This window comes from Botryllus schlosseri, chromosome 5, assembly GCF_051294905.1.
Source record: "Botryllus schlosseri isolate E-star chromosome 5, Bs_hap1, whole genome shotgun sequence".
NCBI classification, from domain to species: domain Eukaryota; kingdom Metazoa; phylum Chordata; class Ascidiacea; order Stolidobranchia; family Styelidae; genus Botryllus; species Botryllus schlosseri.
In genome coordinates, this window is record NC_137240.1 from 27,584,048 (window position 1) to 27,609,223 (window position 25,176).

The following is a 25,176-nucleotide window of genomic DNA, read 5'->3' on the forward strand; positions in this document are numbered from 1 at the left end:
ACAATATATATGAACAATACATCGCAGTCTAATGTAAAAAAATCTAGCAGGCGTACGGGGTCCATCTTGATTTGATATGTTTATTGTATCATAGAAACCAAATCCTTGCGATTCGGCTGTTGGCTACTGTATAACTTGTTTATGGGGTAATATCGGTTGAATGTATAGAATCCCGTTTTACACACTTCTCAATACTGATGTAGCCATAATCAGACGCCGAATACATTGTCCGGCCTGGCCTAGGCGGTTAAGTCTTAGCTTATGTTCCCTTGTAAGTCCTCGTCGAAATTGTTGACAAAGCGACCGAATATATTGGTTTTATTATAGCATTTGATTGCTCCAGTTTATACATTTGGTTACGACGTTTAAAACGTCAACAAGTGTTTAATTAGGCATTGTGACTTATGTGATCTGAAATGTAAGGTTGGAATGGGCAATATGACGCCTCGTGACGTCATAAGGTTCACGTTCGCGTTCGCGTTTCAAAAAGGTTCGCGTTCACACGAACCTGGACCATTTCGAGGTTTGCACCATCCCTACTACGAAAGTTACTGGACGTAGCACATTTTCGAGGTCATGATTATCCCACAGCATCATCATCATGTGGAATGAAATCAGTATGGTCGAAAAAATACCAAAGTATCATTTATGAGATGGATAAGAGGCAATATATTCTTTGTTCTGGCATAAACGGTAGATGTACATTAGGGTTGTCCATAATTTGGAAGATCTCAAAATTTATGCGTATCCATGTCTCATTCTATAGATTATAGTTGAAAAACGTCAACGAACCTGCAATAAGCTCACAGGAACGTCGTTAACATTTGTTTAAATGGGTTTGAAAGTAGCTGCCGTAGAGTGGGCGTGTCAGCGACCATAGAACGGCAAGCAGACTAGTAATCACGAAATCACGGCGTTTGATTAGCTAATCTGCTATGCTTCAATGATCACGACGTTGGCGGCTTGTTGACTAGCTGGTCATGGAGTCGGCTGACGGCGGTGATTATGTAAGTGCATTGTAGGTTGGTCCGCAATTAATGATTTAGGATTAATTCAGAACATGTTGAGTTACGAAATACATGATGAACCAAGAACAGTTGCTTCACAGTATCTTTAAATACATGACTGGATGGCTTATTGTGAAGGTAGCCGTTGTAGCCCGAATGCCTTGATTTCATTGATGGAAAGCACAAAAACATGCGGAAAAATAGTGCAAAGGCGCTTATGCAAGGGGCAAATGAATTTCTAGTTTCAGAGGGGATGTACCATCATTGAATACAAATATAAAGCTTGACATTCACACTACTTTGTCTGATCTTATTAGGCTGTTGTCGTGGTACATAATTGAAGTCTTGAATGGTGTAAGTGCTGGATGAATCAGTCATTTATGCTTGGCACTTGTCAGATTCTTACAGCATAATGAATCATGCCCGCAAGTGCTGTCAAAGACCTCAATGATGCCGGGCAAAGAGGTCTAAAGAAAAGCACAGATTATGCTGGTAGAACCAGCAAAAAGACAGTTTGCTTGCATTGCTTAGCATGTCCTTAATGAATGTTGGATCAATACCGGCTGCATAACGACTAATGGTTGAATCAAACCAGACACGGACATAAAAAGGATGGATTGAAGCGGTGTGGTAGTTACACTTTTCTTCAGAAATCCAATGTAAGCTACCTGGTCGGCCCACATATCTTCTGAGCATGCAGGATTGTGTCCAGCATCCATCTCACATGTTATGCTGCACCAGTTTGGTGATGTCTAATATGCCTTACCTGCACCCAGAAAAGCAGGACCACTTGGCGTAATCTCAAGCATATCATATAGGTATTTCTTGGATCTATACTTAGTTCTATAAGTTCACAATCATTCGCTGTTTTACCTCTGTTATGCATGTAAGAGGCTATTGTTGCTCTAAACCTATCGTTACCTAGTTTTAACACTTAAGCATTCAATGACCAGATGTCTCATTTTATTATTAAATCACCAATGTACAATGCGCTTACAGAATCATTGCCGTTAGCGGTCTCCTTGGACTAGTAGAAGCACATAATCAGCAAGCCGCTGTGGTCGTGATCATTCAAGCATAGCTGAATAACCAATCAAGAGACAAGATTTCGTGATTGCTAGTCTTCTCCCCGTTCTATGGTCGCTAACACGCCCACTCTACAGCAGCTACTTTCAAACGCATTTAGACAAATGTTAAGGACTTTCCTATGAGCTTATTGCAGGTTCAGTGACGTTTTTTTATCAATAATCTACAGAATGAGACATGGATACGCATCTTTTTTGAGATTTTCCAAATTATAGACAACCCTTAATGTACATATTTGAACTTTGACGCATTACATTCTTTTATGACGTCATCATAGGTGATACTCGATTACTCGACTCGACTCGACTAGAAGCATATTGCCTGGTGTAGTATCAAATCACTCGGGTACTCACTTTTGCCCATCCCTAGTAATGAGCCAGCATACTACGTCATAGTTTGAGCCAGGCGCCGGATTAGGTCATATTTAATATTGCATGCTTTCAAGGACAGACTACATCAAAACTGAGTCCTCTACCGCATGCAGAGACTTGGTGATTATCGGCATATTGGACTTTTCTAACAAATGCAGAGATTTGATGATTGACCAAAGAGGGGGACCTTCGACCAGGAGGGGGGCCCGGGTGGTCGCCCACCTTGCCCACCTCAAAAGCCACCGCTGTTCTACTTCCACTTGAAGTAGTTCCGGAATCTCTTGGAAATAGCTATAATTACTTGTAGTTGAGTAGAAGGATATGTCTTCACTTCTGCGTGAGTACCAATGCTGACTGCTTTGACCCTCTTTGCCGTAGTTCCTTCCTAACCTTGCCCTTATCTATAAACTGTCGTCGAACCCCCTAAAATAATTCTAACACATTGAATAGTAAATATTTTACTTTTAATACATCAACGAGACTTCTGTTGTTAAGTTTCGGAGACCAAACAGTGAAAAGGAAAAAGCAATTGTAATCTGCCGCTTCTGCGTGCAATCAGCTTCGTTTTATCTTTTGCCTTATCATCTACCAGTATATAAAATGCGTGCTCACTTGAAATCAATGGCCAAAATCGACATCAAGTCAACTTTTCAAATTCGAGGATAACCTGTTTCTTTTTTGCACCTTGCTTTATTAAAACTCGAAGTTGCTGCTGTGTTATTATTGTATGCAAATGTTTGACGTATTTATTACATATTGAGTTTATTCAAGAAAACAGTTTTGAAATAAATTATGCAAGTTCTGCAATTTCTCAGTAAATATTGACTCAAGTCTCTAAACTACTACAACTTCTACCGAATGTTCTCTCTAATTTTTGACGAGTCAGCGCACACTCGCCAACTCACTGCGCAGACCCTTATACAACAGTGCGTAACGACTAAAAAATGTCATCACTTCGGATTTTTTGTGCGCAACTTGGATTTTCTGTGCGCAGTGACTGTGTCAGCACTGCGCATTTGCGCACGTGCGCAGCTTAGAGCAGTGGTTCCCAACCTTTTTGTCTTCATTCCCCACTTCGGATTTTTCCCGGGTCTTCATTCCCCACTACCCAAAACTCCTATTAACCCTTTAAAATAGGGTTATCATATTTTGAGATCCTAAAATGAGGATCTGAAAGCTCCAAGAAAAAATTTTCGACCGATAATATTGTGTTCACTGAAACAATAAGGTCACTTTGAATCGACTCACGATTTTTTTACGAAACTCTGACGTTCGCTGCGTCGGAGTCGCATTTTTCGTGGCATTTAAATCCTTTTCAGTGGAGAAGAGGGCAAATCCCAAAAAATACGAGATTTAGGCGTCCTCCGAGGACACTTTCAATTTATAATTCTCAATATATACATTAACGCGAATTAATACCTTCATATTGTAAATTTATTCGCTAAAAGCTTTTCGACTGACTCTCATCATGAGTAGCGTTCCCGATCATATCATTAAAATGACCATGGATCGTAAACTCAACGATTTCAGAAAAGCTAAACCGTTCGGATCTAGAAAATGTCCTCTTATTTGCATCTTCCGTGGATTGGTAAAGTATCCAACAGGTTCTAAAACCAGATTAAATCGTCAGTGAAGCATTGTTTTTCACAGGTAGAACCGCAGATAATCTCCATGACGAAATCTCTGATGCCTGCAACGCAAAAGGATGTGCTACCTGCGACAAATCAAAGCAACATAGTCTATGAATACACGTGCCGATGTGATAGTCGGTATGTAGGTCGCACGTCTCAGCGCTTGCAGCAATGATATATATACAATGATTGGAAACTCCAGTGAGCTCTGCGTTTGAGCGCGTCGCGAGTCATGCTTCACCAGCGGTATGAAATCGATGTGAACAAACGGTTCGCCAGCAATCTTTCTTCAGGAACTGGCGTTAACGTAGTGAAAAGTTTTTTATCGAGACCTCTTTTGCAGGTGAAATGTGTGCGTACTGTACAGGTTTTGGCCGATACCAGTAGCATGGCTTAATATTCAGACGAAACTGATGTACCAGTGTGCCTACGTGATGAACATTGTGATCGGAGGTGGTCTCGCAGTATCAGATATAGGTGGATACTTCATAGTACGAGCTAGAGTTGGGATCAGGTCACTATCTTCAAGTCATTGCAAATTTTTAATCAAGTCACGAAGTCATTTCTAATTTTTTCAAGTCAATTCAGGCAGGTTCTAAAACTGACTCTGAAGTCAGGCCTTCTGAAGTTGTGAAAGTAGGCAAAACCTACTTGAGGATATCGCAAAAAGCATCACGTTTTTGAAGTAATAATAGTCATTATTCCTTTGTTACGGAGATTCATCTTGTGATTCGAATGCTCATATATACAATTGAATAAAAATAAAAATATTTTTGTTTGATACTTATCAGGAGTAATCGTCAGCAGCTTGTAGATACAGTATACAATTGACTAACAGACGTATACAAAGTATAGTCCAACTCATTTCTTCATACTACTCGAGTACTTTTCCGACCGTTCATTTTCTGCTTCAACAAGTAGATTTCAATATCCTTTTGACTAAGAAACGTCTGCAAAACCTGGTCTTAACCTACTTTTTCAAACTACTTCATGAGTACAATTTACCATGCTATGATGGTATATCTTATAAGTGTATGTGTGCGCAAGAGCGACCCACAATAGGTAGAAAGTGCCTGCCACTGTCCATGTCAGGTTTGATAGACTTGTGCACAATGCACAGCCAATGATATATAAATGATTGTTCACAGCATGTACTTTGTATAGTCATTAAATTGTAATGTTGTCCATGTCCAGTTTGTCAACTCTTACAATCATAGTTGACTTGGAAGATGGTGACTTCGGAGAATGGGACGGAATAGAGACTATCCAACATTCTCCTTCACTCAACAAATTTCCGAACTTACACATAACCATCTATTCCCTCAACGGTCGAGGTGATCGTGGAAGAAGTTGATCGAATCCGGGCATCATAACAATGTGTCATCGGATGGGTATTACAGAAGCAGGATTTTGAACAGCTTAAATACCTCACCTCTTCATGGACTCCTAAATGCTCTGATACTAGTCGTGACAAAATTCCAATGAGGATACCAACACCATAATATCATTGAGAATTTTATACAGGGTATGGATATTTCATTTACTATAACACTTGAAAACTGCATAAACAACTTTTGTTACCATGTCAGACTTGTTGTCATCAAAATTCAGAATAACAAGAACCAAAATCCTAGTCAACGGAAAGCATTTAAGTCAAGTAAATATGTAGCAAAAAGGGATTTTCATATTTATGCTAATTACAATATCAGATATACCTATGTTTAAGCCATTCGATAAATGTACTGTGTGCATCTATTTTTGTTCTAATTTATGAAACTGTGCTGTGCTATTATGAACAATCGAATGACTGTGCCTAATAGTTGATAACGTCAATGTTTCTTGTCACGTAACAAAAATATACATTCTCAAATGTTATTTTTTCGAGCTTTCTTATTTTCTCTTAATGACAATAACAGGACAGCAGTTGGATGGTAGAGCAGCGATTTTACATGACGTTGAACATCGGTGGGAATTGAAGCATCAAGTACCATGGCATTTGAACACTAGTATGTTTCAAGCCTCTTTAGAAATCAATTATTCTTTGAAAATTACCATATCGCAGGTACGGCCAGATTTCCTGATCAGGCTACAAATAATTCCAATAACGGATCAAGACTCAATATCTTGGTGATAATGAGGTAGTCTGCTCGATGGATTGGCAAAAATGTCCGTATCAAATTTATCATTGTTGTTTTCTTGTCTCTTTGGTAAGCTTCCCTGCTCACGAATTTCGTTGCTGTTTCTGCGGCATAAGAATATCTCCAGTTTTGCAGTAGCAGCATATCTTTTTCCAGCTAGTACAAGTGAAGCAATATTATCTGGAATGCAATATGGCTTTAAATGGCAGTTGTAGCTGAACTTGGTTGTCATATTCACAAGGCACACGAAATTATCCACAGATTGCATTGTAGTGTCCATCTCTTCACCTCTCGCACTCGAATAATATGCATAGTCTTTCAGCAAGACAATTTTTCTCTGCATCAATCGATCCAATGAGTATCAATCCAATCCGGCACCAATCGTCAAAGTATTATTCATTTTGACTACAATCTTTGGAAATATCTCAATGTCTGAAGCAGAGTGGAACATGACATGGTTGCTTCTCATGGACGGCCCGGCGTGCCAGAATCCCATAAGATAATGATTTGCACTTTTATTAAGATCCCTAAATTCTTTTCAATTTCCTCGCGGTTGTGGCTTGCTTTGCGGCTGTTTCAATACACGAACAATCTTTTCTTGAAAGTTAGAATGGACTATAATTTATAAAAAATGTTAACGGTCCTGTAAAAAATTTATGCATTAGACATTTACAGAATGGGAATTTGTTATGTCACAGTTTTGCCAGTCAACTACAATTGAAATCAAGTTAAATATTCAATCCGTCAAGTATTTTCCGTACTACCGCATATGCAATATATATGAGCAATGTGCATATTCAAGAGAGAGATTTTGCATTGGAGGATTGTGGAGTTACATTGCTGGAAAAATAACCTGGGTATTTGAGGCAGCAGCACATACAAATGCAAGTTGATGTTCATGCTCAGGACATAAAGCGTGATGCAAATAGTGAAAAGCTAGGAAGGTTATACATAAAATACCATAGACGTACACACTATATACAATGACGAAGGTTACAAAATCATTTCCTAACCTTTCAATGAATAAGACGCCATAGAATGTTGCTCGCAAATGCATAAATCATCTATTTTGTACAATCCTTCCAGCTATCAATCTTAACGAGTACTCCTTGTTAATTTTCAAGGTTTACAGGCAATTCATGGGGAACACTTCACAACGTGTAGTTTATATCAAAGAAGTGCCAAAACGTTTACCAGGTATATTTTGAATAAATGGGCATTGGTAGACGCTTTCGGACACCCCGGTGTGAAAGATTCAACTATTGAGAGGAGTACGACATATTACGCCAGGTCGATGTGAACAATACCAACTATGGAGTGATTATCCTCAATGTCATTCTACTGCATTGTTTTGCCGATGGAATATTGTTTGGAACAATGCCGATTCTCATCATTGATGTGGATTCAACGGCCTGACCCGGTAAAAAGTTATATATGTTAGCATTTTACCAATCAGTACAATGACAGTTTCCGGTTAGTTCCGATTTTATATTATGAAGGTACAATCGCTATACTGATACCAGGGATATCTAGGCTAGTCTAGATATCCCTGACTGATACTATGGTTGCCAGTGAACTCGGCCCTTGGTGAATTCGTCCCCACAATATTACAATATATACTATATAAAACAATTTAGTTGCTCACACAATTATCGTAATAAACCCTTCTCTCCACGCTCACCCACAGTATCATTTAATTTTTTAGGCTGTGTCGTACATGCATGGTTGCAACCGATGCTAAAATGCCTCACAGCTAGTCGGTACTTTGATAAATGTGCATTGTTAAAGTTATATTACTTCCTAGTATGCAGCACTGCCTCACTATGCTCAAGAATCCAACAAAAACTAAACCAATTGGGGAAAATCAGTGAATTAGTACGCCAGAAAGGTCGATTACAGCACTCCCCCCACAGTCGACATACGCAATCCCAGACCTCTACTCAAGCATATCCCGCGACGGACTGATTTCGCCGGGAATCTATCTTATAGCGTTAAGGGGCGTGGCAGTTTCCAATCATTGTATATATATCATTGGCTTGCAGCAAAAAATTTACCAGCATGTCCCACGGCAAATTAGAATAACTAATGTTTCTCCAACTCCATCATCGCAGTCTGATGACACACTGCGTGATTATGATCCATGTTACTGCTTGTAATTTGGCTATTGGACAGCACCTCTTATTCCATCCAGAATGTGCTAATCATTACAATGACAGTCAATTTTCTTAGTTTTCTATACGGCCGTAAACCAAACTTTACGCTGATTGGTCGAGAGACAATGGCCATGGATACGGCGCAGCAACGGAGGACGCTGCATTTACCTAAGCCTATAGTTAACACTACGATGTATTCCTATAGCCGTGTAGACTGTATAAAAACGACAAGATTACAGTTGAATGTTTATTTCTTCATCAATAATAAAATTAGGGAAGGAAATAAAATATTTAGTAACATATACTAAAATATATAATGCCGAAATTCTGCTGTGTTTATGAATGCAGTGCCACCAATGGCAATGAACTGGCAAAGTACAGATCTTTCCATTCATTTCCTTCCAACGCAAAGGACAGGAAGGCTTGGGAATGCAGAGTAAGAAGGCAGGATGTCAAGCCTACTTCCACAAGCTTCATTTGCTCCTCATCGCCGACCTCACTGCAGTTGCAGTGACTGAAAAGCCCAGAAATCACAGTGAGCCGAGCTACAAGTCGGCAGCTAAAGACCCGATGAATCGCGAGCCGATGCATGAGAGAGTGGAAAGTAGCATCAATAGCATCACGTAAACCGCAATCAAGCATTGGCTGTACGAATAGCTTTCAGTAAGCAGTGTGTTTATGTTTCAGAGATCGTTTGTGCCACACTCAGGAACGAATTTCGTCGCATTCCATGCCTTCGATGGATCCATGGTTGGGAACTTTGATATTTATAGACATATACATATCACACACGTCGCTAAGTCTGTAACAAAATGAAATGACCAACAAAAATCCACGATCGACATGACTTTTTATAAGAGAGACAATGCACTACTTATTCCCTGAATCCTCCAAGGAAAGAGGCGATAGGCAAGGACTGTCAAATGGAATTTTACGTCAAATGCATCAAATGGATTCGCAAATATTCGCGTTTCACACAGAATTACTTGCAAAACGATAAATAACCTATGTCTACATTGCACACGCTCACACTAAACTTCAGGTGCTGGTAGCTTCTCGAAATGAACTTGAGAGGCAGAGTATGACGGCGGGCTGCCGGATTGAGGATGACTGGAGGATTGAGGCTGACTGGTGAGTTGAGGATGCCTGCGAGAAGAGAACAGTCTTGGTTTGAATAGGCTCTTTCCTACACTCATATAATGACACAGTTTACATCTGCCATAGATTGGAATCTCTGTTAAGTAACATACTGATCTTTACTGATGTCCTGATTTCTGATACGAGTTGAAGACTATGATTTCTGGCTACATTGTCTTCCTCGGGATTCAAATGACTCGAGTCGCGATTTTCTGATGACTCGACATGACTCGAGTCATTTTTCCAAAATACGGAAATGACTCCACTCGACTCGAGTCAATCTGCTCATTGACTCGACTTGGACATGAGTCAGTGCGCATGACTCGGACCAAGTCATATGAATCAATCGAGACTCCGACGGCCAAGACCGAGATTTCATTGTAATCTCGAAGGCTAGCGAAGTCACCATACTGTTGGTATTTCGCTTATTGGTACTGGTACTTGAAAATGCGACCAAAAACTGTTAAAAGTGATTAAATTAGTATATTTTATATCCGAACCATTCGATATCACCAAACAGAGTTATAAAAAGTGGTTTTAACAAGACTTTAACTCGAAACTGAGCAGTAAATGCAATCACATTACACCATGACTCGGACTCGACCCTCTGCTCGATGACGTGGACTCGGACTTGACTCGGTGGTGAATTTAAAATGACTCGACTAGACTTGTGACTTTGTTGGAGCCTGGTCTTCATTCAATCTCAGACATGGCTTGACGGGCCGGGAATTGTTTTAATAGAATGCTTAATTTACTCAAGAAACTACACACAACTTATTAATTGCCCGCTGTTAAGAATAAAATACTGAAATTAAAAGAGATTCTAAAAAATAAAAATAAAACGTCTGCAGTTATAAGGCGTCCTACAAGGCTGAGCAGAATAATTCGAGTCGAGTAGTGAGAGATGATTTTTCGAACGTTGATATTATACTCTCCTTGCCTCTAAGAGTTCATTCAACAACATGAATTAAAGTTTCGATACCATTTCCCCTGTGGATTCATTTTTCAATTCCATTGGTCGTTATGCAGCATAGCAATATGCAGTATAAAGCTACGTACGTTAGTGGAAATGTCATATCTGTCGAGTCGTGATCATCCCACGTCCCACACCATTGTCATAAGCGCGATAAAATAGATATGGTCAAAAGAAAGCAGATTATTATCTTTCATATGAAGTAGAACTGATATTATATTCTTCGGGATCGCCTAAAAGGTACATATTTTAAATTTCCGCGTCATTCATACTGTTAAAAGGTCATTAATAAGTGACGCTCGAACACTCGACTCGACGCGAAACGTAATACTCGATTTTGACGATTTTGAATCGGGTCACTCTAGTAGGCCTACTCGACTTCGCCAAGCTTTGCTATAAAGTCTAGAATAAATGCGACTTACGCAACTACGGTGCTCTGAAGAGCCTTTAGTTGTTTCTTGTGAGATTTGCTCATGTGGCGCATCACCGCCAACATTGCCAAGATCACAAGGAGAGCGATACCCAATGCCAAACCAACCGCCGCTCCGACGGACATATAACCGTCGTAGTCCGGTTCGTCGTTGTTATCATGCTCATTGTCATCGCAGTCATCTTCGTCGTCGTCGCGGTTGCGATCGTTAGATATATCGGGCACGTCGAAAATGTTAGCCTCTCCAGCGCTCAACTTCATCGGAATGGCAGGAGAGTCAACAGTCCTGGTGAAGCTCCCAGTGCACACTTCGTTGTTAACCGAATTCATGTCTACAATAATAGGAATAAAAAGAGGAAGTTACATAGTTTTGTCCTTCATGCTGTGCGGCATATGCACCGACTCAAGATAATCATTAATCATACACACGATATGTGCATATGCACACCATGCGAGTATGATCTGCATATGCCGCTAGACACAGCAGGCGCATAACCAGCTTTGTACGCACTCTTCAAATACGCACCAATGACACAATCCCCACCCACACAAAATCAGTGCTATGCACAAGAAAAGTTGAAAATGAAGGAAACGCATATTTCATTATGTGTTATTTCCGAATAATTAGAACCACCCCTACAAACCACGGATACCCGTTTTAATGATGAGATCCTCGGTCTGGCGCCGCCGAGGATTGAAACCAGACATATCAAGAAGCCTTACGCGCCACCATTACACTATCTTGTCGATATATTGTATAATATCAATAAATGTACACTGTAATTAGCCCTCGACCGATTGTTATCGCTTCTCCGATCATATTCAGACAATATCACACTTTGAATGAAGTATTGGTATGACACAGGTATTTATGTATGAAATTCAGATCCTAGGTGAAATCTGATCTGCAGCACCCGTGGCGAGAGCAGCTTCTCCACACATCGTGGGAGGAACAATGGCCGAAAAGGAAACAATTCGCTTGCTTCCATCAAATTTCATATCGACCGAATCGCGACGAAAATGGCTGTGCTCTGTTGCAGTTGAGTAAAATACCCCACCCACCTTGGACGTTGCGTCGAGCACGTATAGATTTAACATTGACGAGTCTGCAGTTTGAACAATGCACCTCATTGTTACCGCTAATCAATGGACATATCTGTAGAAGATTCCCAGGATACTTGCAAATTTTCACTGACTGATCAAAAACTACGGCAGGCACTGCGGCAGCGTTTTATGTATCGCGAACCATCAACGGCGCAACCACTATCATAAAAGAATCGAGTTTCTTCACTGCAGAATTGGTGGGAATAAGCTTAGCCCTGCAATGGGCTGTGGAAAACAGCAATTCCAATATACTAATACTCGTGGACTGTTTGTCGCAATTCAAGCGATTGACAATATTTATTGGCTATCGCATCACCTCATCGCACCAATTTTACAAACGATCCATCGGATATCGGAGGCAGGATACGAGATCGCTATTGCTTGGATACCTGGTCATTATCAAATTTCTGGGAATGAAAAGGCAGATGAATTGGCCAGACAACGAGCGAGTCAAGCCAGTTCGCAAACGAAGGGATTCAAACATTCCGTACTAGACATCGCTGCTTCGCGTCGGAAGGCGTGCGTCGAACTATGGAATAACCGATATTCCCAATCGGACAAGGCACAACAATATAAGGAATGTTTTCCAACCGTTTACCACAGAGCAGACGTGAATGGACTACCGAAATGGTATCAAGCGATTTTGTTCCGACTACAAACCGGACATTGCGGATTACAAGCGCACCTATTCAAATTTGGCATAGCAGATTCAGCCAATTGCTCAACGTGCCGTCAAGAGGAGAGTGTCACCCATTATTTATTGACATGTCGAAATTACAGACACCAGAGAAGAGTTCTGGAGGACACGTGTCGGAGAAAGAATATCGCTCTCACCGTAGCGAACTTGTTGACTGACGCGCATATTTTTCCATACGTTGTGGAATTTGTTCTCGCTGCGAAGCCATATATTTGAGTTTAAATTTTTAAATGTAATGTCCACCCATAGATGTTAAATGCTCTTTTGGATATGGAGAACAAAACCATTCGCCTTCTTATCGCCAATCAAATAATAATCAACAACAACACTTTGAATGAAGTATCGGTGTCAAGCTATTGAAGGTAAAAGAACATCAGCAATGTTTGTGTCGACACACCATGGTAGTTGTAAGGCAGAGAACTGTAATCTGCGCCTGCTAGACTAGGAATATTTATAAATTTAATATAGCTTACAGCAGGGATCGGAAACCTTTTTCGACCGAAGAGCCATATTGGCCAATTTTTTTCCATGTTAACTCCAGAAGAGGCATACATACATGTCAATCAACTGTTGCATCACAATTGAAAATTCATGACGTCATGGTAGCACTTATACAAACTCACTGCATGGGATTCGTCTTATGCGCCTCATTTTCTCTGTAAAAACTCGTACTAATCATGCTGGTTACCTTATTCGAGCATGCGAAACTTGAGTTACGAGAACGTAGCTACGTCGTGATGCTCCTTTTAAATGCGAGAACCCATGATCACATGCGTAAGTGGATCCAAACATGATCACTACAGCAGTGTAAGTATGTAATGTATACCCAATGTAAAGAGTGACATATCAGTGACGTGGGTTCAGGGGAGACAAGTGAGGCAGATCGTCACCTATCGCCAGGATAAGTGAACGAAAATTGTGAAACCTTCAATTACTGTTGCTATTTTCTATCGATGTTCATGAATAACCAAATTTTGAGTATTTTCCTCCCAAAATTAGACGGTAAGTATATTCATTATTCGAAAATATAGCCCGAAACGAGAGGTAAGGTACATACGGACCAAGCTTCGCCACATGCGGGCCAATTCATCGTAAAGAGCTTGGAATCTATATTAACTGATATTAATTGAATGTAACTGCGTGGCACCATGGCCATGGTCGCACTGATTCCGAAAATCTAAATACTGATCGACTTCTCAATTCTCAAAGTATTCGGCGGGAACAGATAACGTTGCGCTACACGTCTACATTTTATCGCCGGCACTACAACGCGACTTACCAATCAAGAACGTGGATAGCTATGGCGTTGTTTGTAATTCGAGTTTGTAACTGTAAATATCATTTCCATTGCAGTACATTTCGCGCCGTAGTTCAGGAAGACGGTGCGTATTTATTTGATAACTGCTATATGCCATACGTGCATAGCCATGTTTGCTATTCTCTTTGATCAATCAACGTATCGTGCAATCCAAGATTTCGAATCAAGTACGTCGAATTCACGAGTGATATTGGTCGTCGGCGCGACATTAACGTAAATTTGTGGATTTTGAAAAGGGGGTCCGAGTACCTAGGTCTGAAAAGACATGCTTATACGGCCATGAGAATAATTATTCTGGTCGTGATGAAAATTTACTAACAAGTTGCTGCAATATTGATCAATTCAGTAAAAAAAAATATTTGACAAAGAGCCATATGTTATACCCAAAAAAGCCATATATGGCTCGCGAGCCATAGGTTACCGACCGCTGGCTAACAGGATGGTCAGATGCAGCCATTCTATTTTACTTCGAGCCTAGGCATAGCAATGGCTGTAAAACTATTAAAATATATACTGAAGTGCTGGAAATGCTAGAAATACGAGATTTCATATCGGCTAAATATATCGAGGTTATCGATAAAAGTGCCAGAAATCAGTTTTATCGGCATCGTCTCAAAATACGATATCGGGCGGGCTCAGATTTTACTACATCACTTACCTTGAACCAAGACCGAGAAAACCAGGCGATCCAATTTCAGGTAGTTATTTTTATTTTGCACGTCGCTTGTTTTCATGAAGTTCGAGTATCCGAGATATCCAGCGCTGGTTTCCTTGAAGGAAATTGAGAGGAATAAAGCTAGCAGGACCGATGGAGTATGCAAATGTCGCCACATAGACAGCCTCGCCGAATGAAAATGAAAAGATGTTGAGTTGATAACGGTCATTAACGAAGTAGGCCTTCCTTGCCATACTTACTTTGATCTAAGGAAATACAACTAGCTCCTCTAGTTGGCGCTAGTTTTGGACTACCTCGCCTTTCATAAAGTTGGTAAGTAAAACTCGGTATAATTGATCGACATTGAATTTTAGCGCTCAGAAAGTGGTTTTATGTTTATTAGAGGTTGTTACATGGATTGTCAAAAGTACTTTTTTTCCCACAAATCTCCGTGCCTTATAGTCACGCAGCTTGCGTGTCGTCTATATCTATACAACGCAAACAGTGATTCTCAGCATTTTTGGCCTCGCTTCGACCTCTGTTATGGAAAGTTATTCGTGGTCCAACAGCACTTCAAGCAAGCCTATATATAATGCGCGAGATTAGGGTATAGCTAATGAATAAAAAATGTAGATGACCTAGACGACCTAGACCTAGGTCCCTGATATCACTGTTGTTCAGCCCTAGATGCTGATTTTGCTGGTTGAACCCACGACCAACTGATCAAGAAGCCGGATGCTTCACCATTACGCTATCTTGTCTAAATGGCCTCCATTTAGGAACCATTGACCTGAAGTATAATTTTGTTTAACTTGGAAGACTGGTTTTCTAGTGTACCCAAGACGAATTCTACAGAAATACTTACAATTCAAAATCCCCACTACATGCCTTGATAAACTCCTTGATAAAATGATGAAACCTTGATATCATCATATTATGCAACGAGAGCTCGCTTAAATCGAATTTGATGTGTTTAACGGGCACTGCGCCATAGATATGATATGGTTTCAAATTAAAGTTGAGAGCGTGAAAAAGATTTTGGTAGTAGCCATTTTTGGATGGGAATTTGTGCTTTTGCATTTTGTAGAAGCATAGTGTGTGACGTAGATTATTTTTTCCACGTGATACCTAGAGAAATGGAACTGTAAAATAGAGTTCGCGTCAAGAAACTGCGACGGCGATGAGATAGGTGTCATAAAATTCAAAAAGCGTTTAGTAGCGACGACGAGTAACCTCGTCACCAAGGAGATGACACGCGTGTTATGGGGAATATTTTGTATTCTCATCGCTGCAATTTAAAACTAATTCTGAAGAAATTGGCTGGTGCCAAGATTTTGAGACCACATCGAGCGCAGTGGTCAGATACGTACCGATGTGGGCTTGTTCCATAAATCCCCTCCCACACTTTGACTTGTTAGAAACTCGGACGACTTGCTCATAGCATGGAGAGGGTTGTTGTTCTGATCGACGACCATAAGTCGGATGTATTTGTTGCAGAACGGCCAATCCAGAGTATCATCATTGGGTCCTTGAACAAGTCCGAAAAACGCGGACATATATCCTGTTTCGGCCGAATTAGTGCCTCGTGGATAGAGCTGTGGGATATAAAACACATGAAAACGACAAAGCGATAAAGGTAACCAGTTAAAACAGACCCAGTTATAAATAAATTGAATCAGAGATTGCGGTCGTACACCTTATCAGAGATTGCAGTCGTACACCGTAAACGAAAATAGTGCATTTCCCCGATTTTTCCCATGCGTAGGGTGTAAATTAGGTAAACCGTACTTTCAGTTACCGGATTGTGTTTATACACCCTTCGAATGCATGGAAATGAGTCAAATACACCAAGTTCGGACACAAGATACTCCGACAACCGCTATTTGCTGCCAAAATGCTCGAGAACGGAACAGAAGAAAAATTTTCACGAAAAAAACTCATGTTAATTCGGAAAAATCTCCAGTTAATTCAGGCACAGGTTCGAAATTCTCACCATAAAAAGAGCTTCTGACTAGGAAGTACAGAACTCCAGTATACAATTGAATAAATATTCATATTGAAATTATCCTGCATATTTTCGACTGACACTCGTCACGGGTAATCGTCAGCAACTATCAGAGAATTGGAAAGAACATTGTATATCAACAATCGTATAACAAAATATGACGTCACCGGCATGAAATTTCGAATGAATTAGACGAAGAGGCCGCTTGATCTCAACGTAGCATTTTAGAGGATACACGAATTCCTTTTGTTGAAACAAATTTGGTTGACGTATTTTGATATAAGTTAACTCCAAGGCACCCACATGAAACGCGAAATGTGTCATGTAGATAATTTTTCGCAAAAACGGGGCGAGATTTGTTGGATAATCCTGTATGTGCGAAAAATTGACGAAAGTCAGCAGAAAATATTAGGGTTCATTTCAATATGAATCTCATCGTTGGGTTATAACACAATACTTCATCCGTTTTAACGCAATGTCATTGGTTGTGGTAAAACAATAACGATCCAGGCGGCAACAATCGACAATTGACTCATATAAGACCGTATAGCAGATTCACAGTAGCTTTTACTTCGGTAAAATAGCGCTCATCTTATCCATAAATGCTTTTCTGCCCAGCTGTAAGCTTTTTACTTTTCATTGCTACTGTTTTATGACATGAAAATTACAGTTTCAGCTCTTGCTGCTTGCTGACTTGGAGCTGTATTTGCAGAATTAGTGCACAGTTAAGAGTTACTGCTATATGTTTGTGTTACATATTATTAAATTATACCGAATTTGTTAAATAGTTTGCCATCAAGATACCGTGCAATTCAGCTAACCTGAAGATATTACTCTTTTGCGGTTTATGTGTCCAGTGCCAATTACCACAGTATAGCACAGCTGAAATTCATATATTACGTAGAAGTACAGTATTTGGATGCCGTTGTCCGCCTTTAGGATTGACCATGAAACGAACGATTAAATTTTCGCTTGATTCGGATGATGCTGTTTTGACCATAACTGAGCGGACCGGGAGTGTCCGAATTAAGCGGAGTCTACTGTATCTCAATAAGGATTGATGTATTTCACTCATGTTCGTTCAGCCATTATGAGGGTGTGCAGAATAATTTACTATCTGAAAGTGTAGTTTACCCGATTTTCACTCTAGTTGAAATCTGATAAGCACACCTGTTTTCCACCCATGGATTTACAATGTGACAGATTAAAAGTCATCTTTCATTTAACACAGTGTTTCTTAAATTTTTTAGACCGCGACCCAAATCTGAGTTTTAGTGGCATCTCGCGACCCAAGCCTAACACATCAAAAAGAATGTATTTTTAATATTAGTTTTACGATATACGCTTTTACGGGGATGTCTGACACAAAGAACGCCCAGACAACAATTGTACTACGCGACGCTGCTCTATGATACATATCTGCCGCACGTCATTTCAATTTTGAGTGCATTATATTTTCCTCTTGGGGTCTCATAGCATTTGTACTACTGTTTTCCCAGATTGTATGGACGGGACTATTCGGTGTCGGCTATTTCGACAACCAGACATATCAGTATCGTAGTTTTTTTGCCAACCAGCGACGGTAAATTTTGGCTAAGCTTTTATCGCCGCCGATATTTTTGGCACCTCCCTTTACCCAGGCGTATTTAGCCAAAGCTTATAATGTCTTTGTGTGTCGCGGAACGAGAGAGGTTGGCCTCGAGTTACATGTGTTTCATAGTTCCGTACCCACTCGTTTTACACCCATATGCACTAAAGCAGAGGTCTCAAACTCAAATATGCTCGCGGGCCAGTTTTCCCGTTTTGACGACGCCGCGGGCCGCAGCATTTATAGCGGTATTCTATGTCTTTCCATGTAGGCCTTATTTGGCGGGAATGAATTGTCCTATCATCATCATCATCATCATTGGTTTATTAGCAATTTTATCAGTTCAATACACCACAAAAAATGCGATACAATGAAAAGACAGGAAGATGTCGAAGCGACAAGGAGTAGTCTATGGAATCTGACACCCACCTCGGCCTAGGCGATGTAAAGAGGAGGCATGCACACTGAATGAAAGTGAAGAAGATAGTATAGAAAAAGAGAGCGACAAGAAATAGGGCGGCATGTCATGGGAAGCGAGATCGATAGGTCAGTCGTGGTCCCGTAATCTTGAGGATGGACTGTATTTATTTAGTAGTAATTGCTTGTATTTCGACTTGAATGTGGACATGCTCGTCGACTGTCGGATGGCCGGCGGGATACTGTTCCACACATCAGGTCCGGCATATTTGATAGAGCGATGATCTTTTCGGTCGATCATATGATATTTGGACGACGTGGACGCGCGTGTGTTGTACTTGTGCGCTTTTGATTCAGAGGTAAAGAAGTCATTGAAATATTCGGGGCAACGACCGCAGTGAAACTGATACATAATCTTGGCGATTTCTAGTTTCCGCATATCTTCTATGTTTAGGACGCCGAATCTCTTCAGCAGCGACTTATTGGATGGGCAGCCAGGCCCCTTTGGGGCCCTAGCTATTACTCGGAGTACTTTATGCCTATTGAAAGTGAACCGATCCAGCAGACTCTCAGTAAACACACATCGTCAAAATGTGATTTACTCTTGTATAAATTTAGGCCTGGAAAGAAAAGAATCATCACATTTATAACTATTTGAATACAATTGTTGTTGTACTTGATATATATTAATTATAACATATAGACACCATATGGGCAGACAAATGTATGATGCCATCATAAAAGCTATCGGGTTATAATTTTGGTGCTACTATGAATATTTTTAATTTAACAGATTGGTAATAGAGACTGATCTGATATCAAAACATTTTTAGGTTGAGCATTGTAATTCCAATCCAGGATTCGGGTATACTTCTGATAAGTAGGCTATTAATCTCATGGCCAAATATCTTCAAATATGGGAGCAGAAACAAATATAAATATACTCTAAATATATTGATTAATGTGTCCTAGTGATTGAAATGTCGGAACGCCGAACGGCCCATTGTTGTTACAGCGTTGGAGCGTACCACTACGGTACTCGGTACCTGTAAGTGGCCCTAATAACATGGTTTAGCGACCATAGATGTAACTGACAGATTGCCAATGGTTGCAATAACTACTTGCTTAGTTAGCGAAATACCAAGCTGCGACATTCTGATCTATGACTATTCCCCTGATATGCGATTAGTTTGTTGCATCCGTGGTTCTAACAAATTCACGGCATTCCGAGTCACCCCGAGTCCACTCGAGTCATTTTCATTTTGCCATCGAGTTAGCCCGAGTCTAAGTAATTCTAAGAAAGGTCGCGTCCAAGTCCAACTCGAAAATTTCAGTCACGAATCTTCTAAGGGTCAGGTTTCGTCATCATGAATTGGAAATGTGGCGAAACAGTGAATCTTCCACTGCATGGTAGTGTTTGCAATTGATGCGATAGTGAATTTGATGAATAGTTTCAGGCTTTCAGGGCAATTTAAGAGGGGATTTTGACCTTATAACCTGAAAAGATATATGTGACACTAAAATATTTTCAAATTATCAAAAATCTAAAATGTCGTCGCGGGCCGCACAAAATGATCTGGCGGGCCGCATGCGGCCCGCGGGCCGCGTGTTTGAGACCTCTGCACTAAAGCATCCCAACGGTATCTGACGGTCTTTTTTCGGAGCAATCAATGTTGGACAAATCTTATTATGAATTCCAACCACTTTGTGTAATACAGTTGTCGGCGCATTTACATGATCAAGTGTATTAACGACTACTCCACGTGTTTCGCTTATTGGCTATAGCACCCAACACAGTGGTCTCGGATATCTGCGAACTAACAACAGTAAATCGAGCGAAGTGTAAAGAAATTTTTTCTGTATGAAATTCCACAAATATAACATGCATATTTAAAGGTTGCACAGATGCAGTCGCGATCCAAAATTATACCAAGTCCAAGTCATAGCCCATACTTTCAGAACCTCTGCTTTAACGCAATCTTGGTATGAGTAAAATTCCAATTGGGACATGTAGGTTAGCAATGGATTTCAACAGAAGCATAGTTTTCTACCAATAACCTAATCTTCTACTGACACATCTGCTCGTCATAATTTTAGACAGTGTTTCATTGATACATTCACCTTGATTCGGAAGTTGTACCCTTGCGTGGTCGTCATTACGTCGCTTAGAATCGATTCTCCACTCGATGTGTCGGCAAGGACCTGAGAGTAATCCTCCACGACGAAGTACGCGTCATCGCATGGCTTATCCATGACGCTGACATCATCAATAGCAAAGGTGTCTTCATAAATTGCTGCGAAGAGATGATAGGAATTGGTTTGTAGAGAAATTGATTTGTTAGATATCACAACGGTTTTGTAAGAATATGTGACAAAATGTGAAATGACCACTATAACTTGTCGCTGGAAGGTAGTGACTAGGGATGGTGTGAGCGTGAGGTGCACGTTCGCGTTCTGTGTGTGAACCTCAGAAATTTATAGGTTCACGTACACAAACGAACCTTGGTAGGTTCTGCAATGTGAACCTTTTTCATATATTACCAATTTTCACGTCATTATAACATCTTTGGTTGAAATTATTTGCATTTCAACTTCGCACCACTCTATGCATGGCGTTGGCAGCATAACAAAAATCATCACCAAACGGGCATGCACCTGCCAATCTCAAATATTTTACTTGCTTTCTTAGAAAAGTTTGCTCGAAATATCCAGCTTTCCGTTTGTGACTATTCAGTGACTCCCTGCTGTGAGTTTGACCGGCAATCACTCAACATCAAGAGCGAAATACACTACATGTAGCATGCAGGTAGTCATCGAATGATGCTTATTCAACCAATCAATGAAATTAATGTCGTTGTCTGATGTAAAAAATCTAGCAGGCGTACCTGGTTAATCTAGATTTCATATGTTTATTGTATCATAAAAAAATCCGTGTGATGGGGGTGTTGGCTACTGCTGTATACTTATAATGGGGTAATATCGGTAGCAAGTATAGAAACCCATTTTACACACTGCTCAATATCAAGCAATAGCAATACTCAGACGCCGACTACATTGCCGGTCTGGCCTAGACCTTTAAGAAGTAAGCTTATATTACTTGCAAGTTGTTGTCGAAATTGTTGGCTAAGCGACGGAAGATTTTGATTTTAGGGGATTACTAAATCATTTGATTGCCCCAGTTGATACATTTGGCGACGTTTAAAACGTCAATATGTAGTTCAGCTTTGTGGCATTATGTGGTAATTAATATAAGCTATCACTTCACTGAAATGTAGGGTTGAAATCAGGAATATGACGTCACGTTACGTCATGAGGTTCACGTTCATTTTCACGCAGAACCTTTCAAAAAGGTTCGCGTTCACACGAACCTGAACCTTTCGGAGGTTCACACCATCCCTAGTATAGTGATTTGATCCCAACACTGATGCATCATCATACCATGCAACATCAGTGTCATGCCATACTTACTGGAGACGTTATGTTCTTTGACTATACCTTCACTTCTACTTAACAAATTTTTCGGGAAAGTTACTTACTCTTTAGACTTCGGATTTTATAAAGGAGAATGTAATTTTGGGATTTTTTTCCATCACGTTTCAACGTGAAATATTAAAATCGACGAGGCGAAATGGCCCTTGCATGAATACAATTGAATATATTTTCCGAACTTGCTCACAATTGCAGTTTCCTTCGACAATTTGGGTTAGTTGCGAGAATGCTCCCAGTAATTTATGTATGGACCAAATCTACTTTTTTAAATTACTTTCTTGATTACTTTTGACTCCGTGATTTTCCACTTATACAGGCAGTAGTTTTGACATGTCTTGGATATCTACTACTATATGTAACTGAGTAGAAATTTTCACCCATACTTCTACTTGACTACCAAAGATGACTACTTTTGACAACCTGTGACAATATTACCTGTTTTCCCTTTAAATACAAGTCGATATTCAGATGGTGCACCGATCGTCATCCGTTGTAACACCCATTTTCCGGATGTATCATCCGACAAGGTAAGAAGAGGGGATGTTGAGAGTATTTCGCCGGTATCTTCGTTCAATGTACCGATTTCAACTCTGTAAAACGTCAATCTTAGTCGTAAAATATGAGTTCCGTGACTATTTGGTTGTGGTGATTATGGCAGGGAATAGAACATCGAAACATGGCTGATTCGAACCGGATACTGTGGTCTTCACAGCAACGGAATCAGCGATGTCCAATATTACTTTATTGGTCGAAATGGACAGCAGGACATTAAACAATCGATTTGCACGTGACAGATTTCAAAATTACAATGAATCGTTTTGACTAAACGCAGAATGATATCTTAGTAGCCTACACCAAACTATATAGGTGCAAGTCTTGAAATTTCATTCCATTGTCGTGATACATGAGCGAAATCGTCCTGCTGTGACCATATTTACCCTCATAAGATTGGTGAAAATATACCCAAATACTCCTTTCCCAATAATACAATCTAGTACGTAATTTGACGTTACAATGCTTGTAGTAAACCTGGGCGTAATAAAAAACGTAAACCCTCAAGTACTGCAAGTCGTCAATGCGTACTTGATACATGGCTGAGTGCTCCGAAAACGGTGAAGTATTTTGCTACTGGCTAGTTGTAAGGATTACAGATGATTACCGATGATAGAAGACCATGCGTATCAATAATACACCGTTCATCATACACTGACGATATTCTGTTCACTCCTGCCAATGATCGAGCATGAGTTACTTACGACACAGCTGCATCGCTGCTGGCATCCTTACTGATGAAGTAGTAGAACTGCAAGCATTGTTGTGACGATTTCGAGAGATGTCGCATGCTTTTCAGTGACTCTAAATTGCCCGCAGTCTTTGCCGATGTATCCATTATCATATATGCTCCTGCGATTAACCAACACGTGTGTTGATATCAGACTAATTTTAATATTAGTAGCATCATAGTTGTTAAAAGTACTTACTTGAATACATTACATTACATTACATTACCCCACAAGCGTTGTATTTTCAACTTCCAATTCAAATAGTTTCGACGCGTATTGGAAATTGCTATCCCTACTTGTCATTGAGCAATAATTCACGGCGTTACTTCTGCTGCTACTTGAATATAGCAACCTCCACTACTTAGACCAGCTCTGGTTGTGATGACGTCACTAGTCATCCTCTCCATCTTGATTTACTCACCTTCGGCCTGCAATCCAAAGGTCGCGTCCATTGTCGGTGCGCTCGTTGGTACCGTGACCGTTTTATCACCCACGAAATACACAATCCAGTCTGTGTCGTCGGTATAGTCGTTGTTGTAACCACACGCAGACTCGTCGTCGAAATTGCAGTTGTAAGAATACAACAGCGTGTCGCCTGGGGAACACCAAGCAAGTTAGCTTTATGCATCTCATTCGTATCCCTAGACTACATATCCATATTAGCGAAGTGAGTTTATCTCTGCAGCAAAGGTAGTAGATGAAAACAGAACCAACCATAGAATCAGAAACCCTGATCTTGAGATATCGATCGAATATTTCGGTGTAGGCTTAGCCTACTTGTTAGCGACTGAAATGCATTTCCTTATGTGTGTGTTTCAACGTAACTATTGTACGGTTTTCCCCACGTTTTTATTACGTTAAATATATACGTTTAATCGCTAGCTTATAGTGGTGAGCCAGTCTCAGGGGTTCCGCAGGAAGTAAAAACACACAAAATATAATCCGTCTACATATGATTTGTGATGACACGCCACTGTTGGTTGCAGGCCTGCGCGATAAAGCGCGTATCCGAATTGTGAGTGACGTGGTTTGGGGACGTGGGCAGTGCCTTACGCAGGTGGTTTGGATTTAAAATCAAAACCTGGTCCTTTTGAAATGCCTATACCTATCTCCAATACTCAACTCAGAGCATTTTGTGCGGCCCGCGACGACATTTTAGATTTTTATTCATTTGACAATATATAAGTGTCACATATATCTTTTCAGGTTATAAAGTGAAATTTCCCTCTTAAATTGCTCCAAAAGCCTGAAACTATTCATCAAACTTCACTTCAATCACTAGGACACATTCATTAATATATTTATATTATATTTATATTTTTCTGCTCCTATATTTGAAGATATTTGGCCATGAGATTAATAGTCTACTTATCAGAAGTATACCCGAATCCTGGATTGGAATTACAATGCTCAACTTAAAAATGTTTTGATATCAGATCAGTCTCTATATCAATCTGTTAAATTCAAAATATTTATAGTAGCTCCAAAATTATACCGCGATAGCTTTTATGATGGCATCATACATTTTCCCGCCCATATGGTGTCTATATCTTATAATTAATATATATCAAGTACAAAAACAATTCTATTCAAATAGTTATGAATGTGATGATTCTTTCCGTGCCAGGCCACAAGATGCAAGAGTAAATCACATTTTGACGATGTGTGTTTACTGTCAATAGCACAATTCATTT

General features: G+C 40.1%; 3 protein-coding genes across 4 annotated transcripts in view; 1 reads left to right on the top strand and 2 right to left on the bottom strand.

Moving 5' to 3' along the window:
• Positions 1-25,176, top strand: part of LOC145439906 (peptidyl-prolyl cis-trans isomerase-like) — a 362,730-nt gene that overhangs the window by 236,599 nt on the left and 100,955 nt on the right. The gene's annotated exons all lie outside the window — the stretch shown is intronic.
• LOC145439892 (meprin A subunit beta-like) overlaps positions 1-25,176 on the bottom strand; it is a 233,110-nt gene that overhangs the window by 177,671 nt on the left and 30,263 nt on the right. The window lies entirely within an intron of this gene.
• Positions 8,620-25,176, bottom strand: part of LOC145439893 (meprin A subunit beta-like) — a 29,297-nt gene continuing 12,740 nt past the window's right edge. Inside the window, exons 9-16 of the mRNA XM_080317554.1 lie at positions 23,904-24,077; positions 23,456-23,603; positions 22,635-22,789; positions 20,832-21,004; positions 16,071-16,295; positions 14,704-14,815; positions 10,919-11,258; positions 8,620-9,532 (exon numbers count right to left, since the gene is read on the bottom strand). Coding sequence (XP_080173680.1) covers positions 9,418-9,532; positions 10,919-11,258; positions 14,704-14,815; positions 16,071-16,295; positions 20,832-21,004; positions 22,635-22,789; positions 23,456-23,603; positions 23,904-24,077 — 1,442 coding nt within the window. The 3' untranslated portion in view covers positions 8,620-9,417. The remainder of the gene's footprint in view (positions 9,533-10,918; positions 11,259-14,703; positions 14,816-16,070; positions 16,296-20,831; positions 21,005-22,634; positions 22,790-23,455; positions 23,604-23,903; positions 24,078-25,176) is intronic.